The sequence below is a fragment of the Onychostruthus taczanowskii genome, unplaced genomic scaffold, assembly GCF_017590055.1.
Source record: "Onychostruthus taczanowskii isolate IOZ18803 unplaced genomic scaffold, ASM1759005v1 scaffold34, whole genome shotgun sequence".
NCBI lineage: Eukaryota > Metazoa > Chordata > Aves > Passeriformes > Passeridae > Onychostruthus > Onychostruthus taczanowskii.
Genome location: NW_024500794.1, coordinates 5,152,801 through 5,168,521, shown reverse-complemented (window position 1 = coordinate 5,168,521; position 15,721 = coordinate 5,152,801). Strand labels below are relative to the sequence as shown.

At 39.0% G+C, this 15,721-nt stretch overlaps 1 protein-coding gene across 5 annotated transcripts in view; it reads right to left on the bottom strand.

The window, feature by feature from the left end:
* Positions 1–15,721, bottom strand: part of ZBTB20 (zinc finger and BTB domain containing 20) — a 476,227-nt gene that overhangs the window by 298,287 nt on the left and 162,219 nt on the right. For 4 of the 5 annotated variants that reach the window (XM_041410847.1, XM_041410848.1, XM_041410849.1 and 1 more), the window contains one exon: positions 15,644–15,719. In XM_041410847.1, coding sequence (XP_041266781.1) covers positions 15,644–15,697 — 54 coding nt within the window. In that variant the 5' untranslated portion in view covers positions 15,698–15,719. Of the gene's footprint in view, positions 1–15,643; positions 15,720–15,721 lie in introns of those variants that run through there. The other variant, XM_041410852.1, reaches the window with a different exon arrangement.

The window sequence follows — 15,721 nt, the reverse complement described above, 5'->3', positions numbered from 1 at the left end:
GCACAACCAATATAGTGCAGAGGGTGTTACGGAATTTATTTGTTGTAATTGGACTCTAGAATTCTTTTTTATTATTATTATTCATATTCATAGGGTACAGCAGCAGGGCTAGCCCTACATTTTCTCAAGGCAAGCCAAAGGCCATTTCTGGCCAGCCTCTGACACCAGCCTCCCCTGTCTGCAGAAAAAGGGCCCAGCAGCAGCTCAGATCAAGCTGATCACTATTATTTGGGCATGGCCTGCATGAACCACTAGGTTTTACAGAAGACCAAAGACACCAACAACACTTGTGATAGGATCTTTACAGAGGCACTGGTCGTTTCAGATTAAAAAAAAAGAAACCAAACCAACCTGTCATAAATTATTGCTGAAAAATGGAAGGACAGAGTACAGCCTGTCAGTAAAGATGGGAATAATTAAAGGGCTGTTTCATCTTCTTGTCCTGTACAACCTCCTTGAGCTGAGACAGCCTTCATTTTATGGCTTATAAAACACTAAGCATTTTGTTAGGACTAAGCAGCAGATAAATAATCAGCAGCCAGAACACTGTATGTGAAGGCAGTGCTAGCAAAAAGCAAATAAAACCAGAAGGCAGACAATTTCTGAAGATGGAGAGCAGGACATTTTGCAGTGCTCTACTGAACACCAGAGGAGGTAGGTGAGCACAGGCCAGGCAAACGGGTGAGCGAAGACAACAAGAGGAAGGAAAATGGGGTGTGTGTATGTTTTTCTGGGTAACGTGTAACAGTGGTGAATACCAAGGATTTGTAGCAATTAAAGAGAATAACAGGAAAAAAAAGGGGAATGTGGCAAGGCACAGAACAAACACATCTGTACAGGGTACAACCGAAAGTTGCAATTTACCAAAGAATAACCATTCTGCACATTTTATGTAGCATGTCAAATCTATCAGATTTTTTCCCTTATTAAATCATCATTCTACAGCAACAATCATTCTCTCAATCAATCCCCCGTGTTAACAACTCTTAGTAATGACTAACTTGGCAGGAACTGATGTTTACATATATTTTAAAGTCCTGAGCACTGTTCTGTATTTTTGGATGCTAAATTTCCTTTACATTTTCTCTCTTTTTTTAACCTGTTTTTAAAGGATGGATGCATTCAATTGGAAAATAAAATTTTGTGACACACACTCAGATTATGTTAGTTCAGGAAATTGGCAGTGGGATAAGAACAAAACCATTCACCTCCTGATTGCTGATTCAAATCTAGCCCAAGTGAGATAGTCACAGAAGCTAGAAGCCTCCCATGGTAGCTTTGTGATTTGAGATTATTTTTCATGAATCTCAATCCACTTTAGGCCAAGAACCAGAATCACAAATCCACTGCCTGAATGAGCATTAAGCGGCACCACTGCACACAGTAACAAGGGAGATGCCAAAAACCAGACTGGTTCTGGGGACAAACTTCCAACCTTATCCTAGGAAACAATAATTATAAAGCAGGGTATTTTGTTCCACACAAATGGGGAGCAAAGGAAACGTATATATCTACCCACCAGACAGAAAATACCCCCTTGTAGTCACATCAGCTGGTTGTTGCAACATTTACCTGAGGTGTCTTATGCTGTGGCCCTGTATCACTTGAAAGCTCAGAGACAGGGAGGGCAGGAGGAGAGAATACAGCAAAGGTTTTGCATCATAAGCCCTGAAGAAGAAGTAGCAAACTCATGCAGTCCTTATACCTTAAAATCAAAATACCCTCAGAGCTACTGAAGGCTTTGGTCATTATTTGTTCAATTTTCCCTGCCTAGATAAAAGACACAAATGAGGCATTTAATTTTGCAGAAGACCAAACCTAAGGAGGGTTGTGTTGCACTTTTTATTTTATTTGGGACACGACTGATTAACGAATCTATTAGCAAAGCCATTTCACTAAATAAACATCCTAAAGCACACAACAAAATAGTGATGCTCAGGCATATTTCCCATGGCTCCTTCTTTTAGGGACCATGAATCATTAAAATCACTTGGGAATCAGCTATTCCACCTTCCTCCCTCAGATACACTTGCTAACCTGAGAGAGGTAAAGATCTCAGGACTCACGAGTAGATTTAAGTTTTCCCATTGTCTGAAATGAAGCCAATGCAGATTTGGATCTGCACTCAGGTGCCTCTCTCTTATGTCTGATTTCACATTTGTCATGTTTATTCCTTAGAAACAGGAAAAATGCACAGCTGACACACCATGTTTGCATGCACCTTGGAATTGTTCAGTGGCTGTAGCTTGGACATGCACTTGACTATTCAAAAGCAAGTGAGATGAGAAAAAGAGTTGCCTTTTAAATGGCCAAATATTGCTAATTTTACATGGGGAATTTTGAGAGCAAGTAGTTATTCTCAAAGTTTTCAGAGCCATTACTGAAAGTATTCATGTACACAGCAAGAAAAAGTTGGTGGGAAGGTCCCCCATTTTCTCCTTCCCTTGTTCTTCATTATTTTTTTTCCATTTCCCTTTTTGGCAAGAAGAAAAAGGAGGACACTGACAAATAGGGGGGGAAAAAATTATTGATTTGATGATCCTTGCCCAAAAGAAAATTTTGAGAAGGAGTAGCCTTACAGATTGTAAAGTATAGCTGTAAATACAAACACATGTATATGCTTCTATTACATAAAGTTCCAGTAAAATGTACAAAAATTCTAAATATACCTAAGCAGACAGATTAAGTACAGTTAAAAATTCAGCTGCTAAACTGGAAGAAGCAGACAAACAATAGTAAAATTATTAATAATTTGGGAAAAAATATCACATCTTTTATATGAATTTAAACTTAGGATGTGACACAGAGAATGTTGATTTAATTTAGGAGTCATAAGGTTAATAATGCTGATTCACTGGCAGAGAACTCAAATACACATTGCATCTTCCTAAACCTTTTAAATTGTTTTGAGTATGTTTTGGGGAGGCTCTGGAAGGAGCCAACTTGTCAAGGGAACCTGTATCTGAGTGAAAGCCAGTATTCACTACATGACTGAAAATAATAAATTACATGCATTAGATGCATTAGTCCAGCAGAACAAGGAACCTTCTATTTCAGGGAACAGGTATGGCTTCAATGAAAACAAAAAGAAATAATTTTCAGAATATGCAGTAAGTATACCACTTAATCTCTCATTTAACATGAGTTTTTATGGACACTGACTACATTTCAGGAAAGCAATTGTGGACTTGCTCAGTATTTTCAGGAAAGCTGAAAGCTCCAGGAATCAGAGAGAACTCAGATCTAAATCTACTTCAACGTGCCTTGCCTATTGTGAGGAAAAAGCACTGTGACAATGTGCTGTGCATCGGTGTGCTGTTCAAACTGATTTTATGTAATTATCATTTCAATGTGAATCCGGACTCTTGGCATTCTTGGTCTCTGTGGAAGGTCAGATGCTTACTCAGAGCTGGTTTATCTTGATAGGTGACATGCTGGGCTTCAAGCACTGGCATTTAACCAATGCCTTCAGTGACAGCACACAGGCTGGAACCAGACCATCACTTTGTACCAAGTGACCTGCAAGCTGAGAGCCTTTACCAGGAGTCAGAGGACACAGACGTTTACTGTGACATTCCCATGACAACGTGTTCACCAGTATGGAGAATAACACAACAGTAAATAAAACCTGTTCAGTTATTTTCCGCAGGACAAAGTCTCAGGTGAAGAAAGACTACCTCAAGTGAAGATGCCATCACTTACACATGCCAGATTTGGCCTTGACAATGTATGTGAATCTACAGCAAGATTAGAATTTTACAATTAGCTTTACATGCTCCAATTAGTTTCTCAAGCTGCACAGAAAGCAGAGGAAGCTCAATAGTAAGACAACAGTGAGCTTTTGAAAAAACATTATAGGGAATAATTGTGCTCTGGAGAATTTATTTATTTACTAATGCAAACAGTACACACTGAGATAACATCTGGCAGTGTTTATTACAATGAAACCCAATCAATACTTCTGTCTACTACAATATCTGTCCACAAAATAGTCATTCCTCCTGGCATCCACAAGAAATACTCAACTATCTATTACAGTAGCCTTTGTCAGCAAAAACAGAGGTTGGCACCCTAATTCTTCTATTAGAAAGAATAATATGTACCTAGACATAAGAATGATGGTAGAAAATTGGAGAGAGAGATCCAGTTTGCAGCATCACAAAGAACATTAGAAACTAATAAAATCACAGAAATGAGATTTCAAACCTATGAAATGTTTTGGGTTGGAAGCAACCTTCAGGAATGTATTGTTCCATCTTGTTCCCCCTGTCCCGGGCAGCGATACCTTCCACTAAAGCAGGTTGCTCAAAGCCCTGTCCAGCCTGGCCTTAAACACTTCCAAGGATGGGGCACCCACAACCTCTCTAACAGCATCCCTAAAGAATTTCAAAAAGCAGCAGATCCCAGATCTTTTTTCTTGTGCCTCAGAGGAGGGTCCTGATTGATGGAAGGTTGAACCTGAGCCAGCAGTGCTGGAGGCAGGAGGGCCAGCCCTGTCCTGGGGGCATCAGGCCCAGCATCACAGCCGGGCAGGGGAGGGAACTGTCCTGCTCTGCTCTGAGCTGGGGCGGCCTCACCTGGAATATTGTGTATAGTTCTGTTCACAGCATAAGAAGGGTAATAAAGCTGTTAGAGAGTGTCCAAAGCAGGGTAATGAGGATGGAGAAGGGCCTTGAGGAGAGGCTGTATGAGGAGCGACTGAGGTCACCTGGTGTGCTCAGCCTGGAGAAGAGGAGACTGAGGACAGACCTCACTGCAGTTACAGCTTCCTTGTCAGGGGGAGAGGAGGGGCAGGCACTGATCACTTCTCTGTGCTGACCAGTGACCGAGGGAATGGCCTGAAGTTTTGTCAGGGGAGATTTAGGTTGGATATCAGGAAAAGGTTCTTCCCCCAGAGGGTGCTTGGACACCGGAACAGGCTCCCCAGAGTGGTCACAGCACCAAGCCTGGCAGAGTTCAAGAGGCATTTGAGCAATGCTCTTAGGCACATGGTGTGGCTCTTGGGGTGTCTTGTGTAGGACCAGGAGTTGAACTTGATGATCCTTGTGGATCCCTTCTAATTCAGCACAGCCTATTATTCTATGATTACTTTTGCTAGTGAGCTACTAGGCCTTTTGAGGCATTTTAAAGCTATAAGTAAAGGGAGAAAATTTGACTTCTTATTTCCTTTTGAAGTCAGGATTCAAAAAGAAGTGATACTGAACCTTTCCACGTAATTAAAAAGCCAAAAATAAATTTGTTTTGAAAGTTCTGTGTATTAGAATTTCCAAGTAAGCCCTTTCATTTTTTGCTACTTCTGTATTTGCATTATTGCACATCACTGTAGAAAAACTAGCAGTGCTTCGTGCAATGAAAAAAGTCACTAAGCATTAGCTTAGTTCGTACTGAACCTTCACCTTTCTGAAATCTAGGTGCCTCTTGCCATCTAACAAACAGATTGACGTGCAATAAGATATGCATTACTACTTACTTGTCACAAAATTAAGCAAAAAATAACACAACCACACAAAAAAAAAAGCAATACTATTATTTCCTCCTTACATTTTTAATTGCTATAATTTTGCTTTTGTTGAAACAGTCATTTCCAAAGAAAAATTATATGTCTGATTAATGTGGCTAGACATAAAATAAATGTACATTTGCCCCTGTTTAATTTCACATTTTGCAGGCTCATTGTTCAAGGCATTTCTATTTGTACAGGACCTAGAGGTGAAATAAGAGCATCTGTGCTACACCAAGTCCTGAGGCATGGGCTATGTTCAGAAGTTATTGTGGTGATATGTTACCTTTTTTCCCATAAAAACTTCACTTTGACAAGATAATTGGGATTGTAGTTATGAACTAGGGAGAGCTGGGATAAGAGGGGACACAATTTCTTTTCATCTCTCCTGGTCTAGATCTACTGGGCAGAAGAAAGCACATTTTAATTTGGACTGGTACACTGAACAGCCACTATATGCCATTATATGTGATGCCTGTTTCTATAATTTGTGTTTGGTAAGATTTGCACTAGGATTGCTTCTTAAACTTCTGACTATTTCTTGCCCTCCACACCAGTAATGTCTTACTAGAACCTAAATGTCCTAATGACCCGGCCATTAAGAATTAAGTGGGGAGGAATTATAAAATAGGGCTATATTGGCAAAGTGATGAAAGAAAACAAAACCTGACCTTCCAAGCACTGAAACTGGTGAAAATCCCACTAAATAAATGGAGTCCCTATTTAAAGGGCAACAGTACCACCCCCACTGCTATCCATTTAGCACATGAATCTGTGCTACACTTGCAAATACGCAGAATATTTGACGTAGCTTTAATATAGGGAGAAGACTGAGATTTCAAAAGTGCAGAACAGGTTCCATTATCTCTTTCTATATTTAAAGAAACACAGCACAAACGCAGACTGGGTTCTGAAAACTCTCAACACTGAGCAAGATCAGCACAGGAGTTTCCACTTGCATTTCAGTGATGAAGAGGAATAAAAAGGCCAAACTGGGACAGAGACTGAGACTTTTATAGCTGGATTCAGGGCAAGCAAGAGCCCAGCCCCAGTTCAGTTAAGAAGCGATTCGTCTGTGAAATTTGCCAGTTCCTCATCAACTCCACATACTGAAGAACTGTTTCGTAAATTAGTATTAAAACTGAGCTGGTAAAATGGGGGAAAGGGAATAATTTCTAACCAGTATAGTCTTGTAATCTTTCACAAAAGAACTCCACCTGAAAATAGCAATAAATCCAAAATAAACCTTAATTTAACCACTACTGGGCACAAACATGCATGTAAAAATGTTATGTCACTTTGGTATTAAAACAGGATAAATCTAGCTGTTTCAAGAAAAAAAAAGGCTCACTAAAGAAAGCAGGGTATATTTATTTTCCCACTTATGTTACCAAAAAGTAAGACTTTTCCTTTCCATCAGTTAAGGAAAGTTCTGTATTTCCAGAAGGACATCAGCCAGAGCAGTTGGTGTCTGCCCCTCACCTGGGGTAGGACTTTTGGAGAGGGGGGAAAAGATGAATGCATAAATGCATCAGACAGACCATAACCCAACCCATGTAAAGGCCCAGCCCAAGCATATATGTTTGGATTGATGTTTTATGCAATGGCTCCTTCTCCACTGAAAGGAATGTGGAAGAATCCCAGGGACTTTTTTTGGGCCAGGATTTCCCTCTGTATCTATAAAAGAAGTGATCAGAGAATGGCAGCACTTCCTCCAGAAATGGTGTGCAGAGATCTGGCAGGGATCACAGCTGAGAATTATGTTTGCAGAACCTCTCTGGGCACTACAAAGAACACTGGATTTGTCACATTGTTTACCTGTAGCCCTGAATTCCTCCCAGTTCCACAGCCCTGATTTGCCAGCTCTAGGAAGCAGCAGAGGGTAATTACGAAGTCCTATCCCATTCAGATGGTGAGACCAAGTACTGGCAGCAGTAGAAGTGAGACTTAAATGTTTCACAACATGGATATTCAGGCTTCCTACCATGTCAGCAAAGAAAAAAGGAGAAAAGCCTACTATCCCTTCCAAACTTCCACCAGTGTACCCATGATTAATCACAACACAGCTTTGAGAATTAGTTCAGCATTAAATAAAGAAACTCTATTTAGTTCTACAGTATATTTCTTTTAAAATAAATAGAAGAATAAAGAACTTAAAAAATATCTACTATATGGTATGGATAAATTCTAAACATTATGACAGAGAAAGTGTGAGAGATTTTTAGAAATTAAATGCTTTTAAATGTAATTAAGTCATAATGAAGACAATCACATAGAAAACTGTGCCACTGACAGTTTGACAATGCAGGGACATCAAAATTGTTTTCCACCATTCTAAGGCACAGGAAAATTCTGGCTATCTCATGTTAATGAAAGGCAAATTCTATAACGGGATGGAAAATGCATTCATAAAAAAAGTAAAATGTCTCTAGCACATTTGGAATTCTCTAGGACACAAATGGTTTGCAGTAAGGAGGTAACCATGACTGGTATCCAGAAAATAAGTCTTTGCTAGACATCTAGAACTAATATCTGATTGTTCTCTTCAGTGCCATTCTGGAGCCATGACTATCAGCATGTAGACACAAGAACACCACAGCATAATAAATACTGCTAAAGAGACCAAGAGTTTGCCATGATAAATGTGATCTTGAATGGCAAGCGTGATCAGAGGAAGGGCAGATGTAGTTGTAAAAGAGCAGTATTTTCTAAGCCACACACACACACACATACACACACACACACACACACACACACAAAGAAGCTGAGAAGTAGTAATACACCAATTTCTGACACGGGAAGAAATCACAAAGTGGATTGTTTCTGGTGTGATGTCACATGGCCAAGAGGCACCAAGACAAATTAAACAGCACTGAAGTCCTGGCAAAAGTAAAAAGAATAATCCTTTTCTTCCTGCAGGATTGAAACAGTTATGAGGAATCAAAACTTTTACATTCAGGTGCCATCCATGAGCATCACTACCTAAAGCAAACTTGCCTATTGACTCAGGGATTTTTCACTTCTAAACATGCTACACTTCCAGTCGAGTTGATAGACTAATTTAATTCTATACCTACTTGATCACCTGGTTCCTGGTCCCTCAGCATCCGATCTCAGCATTCCTCAGGCTTTTGTGATGCCCTGACCACAAGAACTTCCCTCTGGTTGCTAGCAACAAGCAGGCTAAAGCTGTCAGTAAGACACTAAATTCACCCCAAAGGATGATCATTTTAGAGCTGTTTGCTTCAGGAATCCAGTATCACTTGTTCTGGGGAAGTGACAGCCAGTCAGACATAAGAAGGTCAGTCGTGTATTAAAACAGGGCAACAGGCATGACAAAACAGATTACCCTCTTCACTTGAAACCCTAATGAATGGAAAAAGGAACTGGGAAGAAATGAGAATTCATCTGTCTCTGACTCCGATTTTTCCATTGATGGTCTGATCTTACAAACTCTATACATAGGAACTGTGGCACTATACCCCACCAAAATGCACTGGGGCTGCATGATCAAAATCTAATCTGGTTTGTATTCAGAGAGGAGATGCAGTGATCTGGTGCACAACTGATATCATTGCTGTTGAGAAATATACACCTTATTTCTTGAAAATTTTCTGCTGGTAAGAGTCACATGATTCTTGATTAATTGCTGCAAATCTTAGAAGAAATGAGATAATACTCTTCCATTCTACAAAAGATTTTAATTATTAAAAATTTCAGTAAGAATACTGCATGAACTAGAATGAAATTTCTAAGGAAATATGATGAAAAAAATCTGCCAAAGAAAGCAACAGGTTCAAAAAATTGTTAATGCAGGTTTTGACTCAGAGATGCCTTCAGTTATTGCTGACACCAAAACATTTTGCACAGTAAAATACTTCTTTTTGGTTAGTATTTAAAAATAAACAAATAAAACAAATATTCTGATCTCTTTCATGCCAGTGGAAACTGTTAAAAACAACAGACCAATTTTGGCACAACAGATTAAAATCTCTTCCTAACCTATTATCTAGATACTTCAGGGGCAATGGCAGGAAAGAGTGCAGTACGAATGAGATCCTCTATAGTAAAATTCAGAACTAGACAATTTAGCCTAGTGAAGAAAACAGACCACAAAATTTGGGTAACTAACATTCATCAGACTGCCCTACATCAGACTTTGGAATTTGAAATGATTCAGCGAGAGTGTCCTCAGGGACACTGATGTAAATATGGAGTAACCACAATGCCTTTCTCTGGAGGCCCTCCCATTATACACTGGTTTAGCTAAACAATTTCATTTCAGATAGAACAAAATAGGAGTACTTTGGAAAAGGCCAGGTCTGTGCTGCTTTTTTTCCTTTCATAGTTTATCTAATACATCTCTGGTCTGAGATAACATTCCTTGCTCAATAATATTTAATCTTTATTTTACCTTGAAGTAGAGTAGCAAATGCTTTGATACATGGAGTGAAAGATTTTCCACTTTCACCATAACATCTTCAGGTGCTGAAGTGTTGAAGTGTTTTACTGCAACTTGCTACAGCAGCGCTACACAGGGAATCAATGCTTATATTCCCATGCCTTTTTAACATGAGTGAATCACTGCCCATACTCCCTTATATACTAAAACAACCACACACCAGAGAGCCATTTGCCTATCCTTATCTAGTGTGGCCACTATTCTGCAAAAACAAGAACTTCCATCTATGAAAAATGTCATGATTCTACCCATTTGTACACTACAGCTGATACCCCTAACCTCCAGACCTAAAACATACAAAGCCCCTCCCAAAAAATCCCTTAAACATTTGCACTAAAACAAAAATAAAAATAACTCAGGAGAGATTTAATAAAAAATAATTCCCAACTCCTTTTCTGTGCTAAGTTGTAAATGAGACTGATTAAAACCAACCCGAGAACTAAGAAAATTTTCTTTATTCTTGGCCAACTGCATTTTGAGATTTGCAGTTTCATTAAGTGAAAACATCTTTCTAGGATGTTTGCATGAAAATTCAGAAAACAGAGGCAATCATAAGAAAAGAGAGACAATTACAAAGCTCCTAATCTCCTGAGACATTTACCTTTTTGTAGCAGGCTTTACTCCAGCCTCATTACATATTTGCTCTGATCATCAATCCTATTTGCAACTTTCAACTGTCTCCATGTGCTTTATCAGAGGAGCTTGTATCAGGCAATACCTGGAGTGTCTCCATTAATCCAAATTTTAAAAACCAGTAACTGAAACAAATCAGTATTTGTGCACTGACTGGAAAGAAACCCTTGCAGACTCACCACGACTGAAAATGTCTTTCTGTGTCTATATGACTCCCTCCTCTATCCTTCTCTAAAAAAAGAAGGGTCAAAGCAAAATGCTGGCAGCTCAATGAAATCTTTGAAGACACAGTGTGCTTTCCAGTTATGAGAGGATGGAAAAATGAGAACCCTGGAGATCTTTTGGGAACATTAGGCTTTATTAATCAGGAATGTACTTGCCACATACCAACATTCCCAAACGGTACACTGAACCAGATAAATGCCAGGGAGTAACAGAACCCATCCAGCTTGGTTTTCTGTCTTATGGGAAGTTCCAGCACGCTCTGGGAGGTAGTTTTCCAAGCCATTCCTTAAAAAAAAGCCCTCCCCTGCTTCCATAGTACCTATAGGTTATGTGTTCCAGCACTTTACAACCCCTACAGGCAGAACATAGGGCTCCTAATATCTAACTTGGTAATTTTCACTGCTCATTGAACTGATTTCTTTAGGTCTTTCTCCCAATGGACATGAAGAACAATTAATCACTGTGCTCTTGATTATAAATTTTCACTCAATGGATTTTTATTTTTTTTAGTAGATTCTCATTAAGGTACAACAAAATCCACACTTTCAGAAGTATATAATGCCAGGTAGGCTCCTACACATCCTCTTGCCCCTGGACCAGATAACAATCAACCAGTTTCTGCTTTCTTCACAATTTTAAGGCTAGGACAATTTCTGCCTTGACAAACATTTTTGACCTCTCCACATTTCCACTGAGGTTTCACAGGTAGAAATCAGGGCAGAATTTATCCCCATGAGTTTCTGGATTAATGCCGTGGTAAAGGAAGGGGAAAAGGCAAAATTAATTCTCTTTGTTAGTGCTAATGCTATTCCTCAGGGATAGTTGGCCCCAAGACATTCTGCTTTGTTCAAAGCAAGCACACTTCCATACTCATTTCACATTTGCAGCACAGCTTCTACACCCCAATATCTGCATAAAAAAAAAAAAAAAAAAAAAAAAAAGGCTTAAACTCACGAGATTCTGCATTCTGTTGGAGGACCAGGAACTGAGAATAGACTCAAAGCCCATCTTAGCCCACCTGAAATTCTAGCTAAAACATCAAGTTATAGGAGGAAAGGTCAGGTCCCAGATCCATCAAGAATCATGAGGATTCTTGCACTGAAAAGAACATGGTAGTGCATGTAGTGCTCGTTTGTTGCTTCAAAACTCTTCCTTCATCTAAAAGCATAGCTGTGATGGACGAAGGCCTTCCCAGCCCTGACATCCTGACGCTACACATGCAGCCTGCACTCTGGGATGCCAGCTCACTGTGTCACTTTGGCTTGGGTTCTGCCCCTTCCTTTCCTTATGCCTGCAAGCTCAATTGAACTTATGAAAATTCAAACTGTCTTCTGTCTGTTTCATACATCATCAGCAAACAATCACTAGACAAAATGAATTTGCTCTCTGTAATTTGGAGGTTACACAAATGCCTCTGCTGTATAATGCAAAAAAAAAAAAAAAAGGAATAAAGTTTGGTATGCAAGGTTAACTCAGCATGGAGCAAAGTAGCAAAGAAACAGAGGGAGAACACAAACAATAAAATACTCAAAAGGGGGAGAGTGACATGAGAAATACTTCTGTAAATTGGAGTTGGTCTTGCTACTTTTGAGTGATGGAATTAAACAAAGGCACAAGCAAGTTGTGAAAGATCACCCCCAAGAGTGCCTGTATCACCATTCCTCACGATTTGTCTACACAACATACTTATTTATAATAACAATGGTTACTATTTATCTCCTACGAGCTCTACAAACACAAATTCACAAATTCAATAATGTTCACATAGCTGTATCAGTTTGAACCAGATTGAAAGAGTGATCTGCTGAACAAGGCACAGTGAGGTTAAATGACTTGTCCAATGCCACTCATTATCCATAATGAGTATCAGTATCCACTCAGTATCCGTAAAGATTAGAACACCAGATCTCTTGGTCACTGATCAGATCAGGCCGTGTAAAGCTGAATTCTTGACAAACCAACCTCTTTTTTAACAAAAATAACATGGCATATACTCCTTATTGCCCTCACCCCCATGGCAACATAACTAAAACTATTGCTTTGAAAGCACATACTTTTATTTCACACACAATATGTGTGCTGTCATTGTCTCATTCCAAAATCATGCAGACACTGAGTGTGAACACAGGTATCTCCTCATGCTTGACTTAATCCTATTTGGGGTTAGTTGCAAACAGCAAAGTACTAAACCACATCCTTAAAGTTAAGCATTTGATTAGTCCCATTGACCTCAAAAGGTCTGCTTGCCTATCAAGCCAGATGATTTCAGTTCAGAGAACCCAACACAGCAAGAATCCAGCCCACAAACCTTTTGCATTAGGAGAATATCTGTACCACATTCAGCAAGGGGAGTTTTTCATGCAACTGTCTGACAAACGTTCAGGTGATGTGTATCAATGCTTCTTCTAATGCCACGTACCAAGTATTTTTTATTAGACAAAATTTGGCTCATCTCATATTAAACATTCACTTTAGGGACATCCCTACATTAAAGCAAGATTTCCACCCTTTAATTAAGGAAATAAATAACACAACTACCAGGATATGGCTTGCCTTTTCTCTTTGCTGTTTTTGGGTTAATACAGGAAAGCCCAAATAATAAGTTCACCTTTTTAAGGATCTTACAATTAGAAACACCTGATTACAGGAACCAGTGGATACAAAAGAAATCCTTAAAGCATACTTTCCTCTATAAAAAGTGTCACTATTTTTATTGTGCCAAGCAACTATTTACACGGACAAAAGGTATAGCAAGAACCACATCCTCATTTTACAGGAGATATGTGCTTATGTAAAACTTTCCTCACCTTGTTCTTCTGCATTCCAGAGGCAGGCTATGCCAAGGCTACAGAACTTAAAAGCAGCTACAAGCTTAAAAGTGGGGGTATTAATGAGTTTTGTTGTTGTTGTTGTTGTCATTTCTTTTGTTTGTTTCCGGGTTTTTTTAACTATTAGAACAAGAAACTCAAGGATTAAAAATATGGGCCTTTACTTCATGGAATGGAAAGAAGACCTTGGCAGAACAGTCTTAGGAGTCATGATCCCACTCTCCATTCCCACTTTGACCACTGATTTACTTGGACCTTGAGAAAGCTGCTCAACATCTCTGTGTGAATGCACTTGACACTTTTGATAAAAAAAGGAAAGCAAAAATATTTTCTGAACATGAATTTTACACTTGCGTATTTATTTTCCCTTCAAAATCTAGAGCCTCATATAACTAAAAAAAACTTATCCCAGCCAGCACCAATTGATACTCTTATTTTGTCTTGGGCTCTCCATGCAGGACTTAGTGACCATCTGGATCCTAAGGATTCAAAGAACTTGCCTTAATTCACTCTTACACTGCTGCTGCATTTTGGAAAGAGAATTACTCCTGCTTTCCAACAAAAATTTTCCTGGTTGTTCACACTAAATTGCAAGACAAGCATGAAATTTGCTACTCACAGATTCAGAAGAGTTCCCCCATTTTTCCCTGAACACCTCCCTTTAAATTGCTGCTGGACCCAGGAAACCCATGACTGTTCTCAACTCGGCTCACCAGTGTAATTGCAAGGTTAACCTCTGGTGGCCAGGGAAGCTGCTCACATTCAGCAATGAAGAGCAGAAAATGTTAAATACCATTCACTGGCCACAGCCTGCAGTTAATACACAATATTTAAACAACACAATGGCATGGCCCTTGCCAGTAATGTAAAAACACAGTGGAGTAGAGCCAGAATGGCACAATCTGCCTGTCTGAGTCATGCTTGGCGCTGTGTGCTGGAGGGGAAGGCTTTAGCTGCCCACAGTGTAACTGTACCTTCCAGCTAGTTTACAATAAAACATTAAAATATATTAAAAAAAGGGGCTGAGGGGTGTGGTGGTAAAGGCATGATAAATCCCCTCTAATAGTTAAAATATTTTAAAACTGAAGTATGAAAGTACCACTTTGGAAGAAGGCTCTGGATTTCATTAGAGACTGCACATTTTGATCTTAAACAAGAAAACAAACTGACTTTGCTTTGTAATATTCCACAGCTTTGTACTGTTCGACTGAAATCGATCTTTTTCCTTCTTTCTACAAGCTTCTGGATTTTTTTAATCTATTATTTCATTTAATTAAGAGTATCTGAATCTGCTATATTTTCCAATCTTCTTTTGCATGTCTGTTGTTAAGTCACTGAAGTTCCAAATCTTAATTATTAACCCAAATACATTCAATAAACAGATTCTAAATAAGAGGAGACTTAGAGTGATGTGCAATCTGACTTGCATTTATGGAATAACTATGCTCTTAGAAAAATACTCCTTTCTTGCTGAGACATAGATGTTATTTTGACTGTTTTGTTGCGTCACAGCAGAGATGAATTAGGCATTTCTGCCTTCATCTGCACCCTAAAGCAGCTAAAGTCCCCTGTGATGTCATCAGAAAGTTGTTTGTTTTTTTCTCATACAAAGGAGAAGAATTTGTTATGATATCATGAGAAGAGAATAAACTGTATTTTGTGCTACAAGGAATCTTCTGCTACTTTCTGTTATGTCTGCACCAGCGTGCAGAAATCCTCTCTGACAAAGCGACAGCAACTGTAAGTCAACAAAGATGCACAGTATTCCTAATACCATTCAAAACAAAGCAGAAAGAATGATCTATTCAGTGCTCTGAAATTAAAGATCTGCAAGATGTAAGTTCCTTTTTAATTTTTAAATAAAACATCCTTTGAACTTCTAAATCCCATTCAAGGGGATTCTGACCTTTATCCAAGACCAGCTACTGTGCTAACACTTTGGATGCATATAGAGGAAAAATACGGACAAAAGGTACCGGAAAAGCTTTTACTTACAGGAATGCAGTGTGGCTTAATCTTTTTGTTTTTAAGGTGCAGTGATTTCAGCATCTACAATGTAACTTCAGGCAGTCT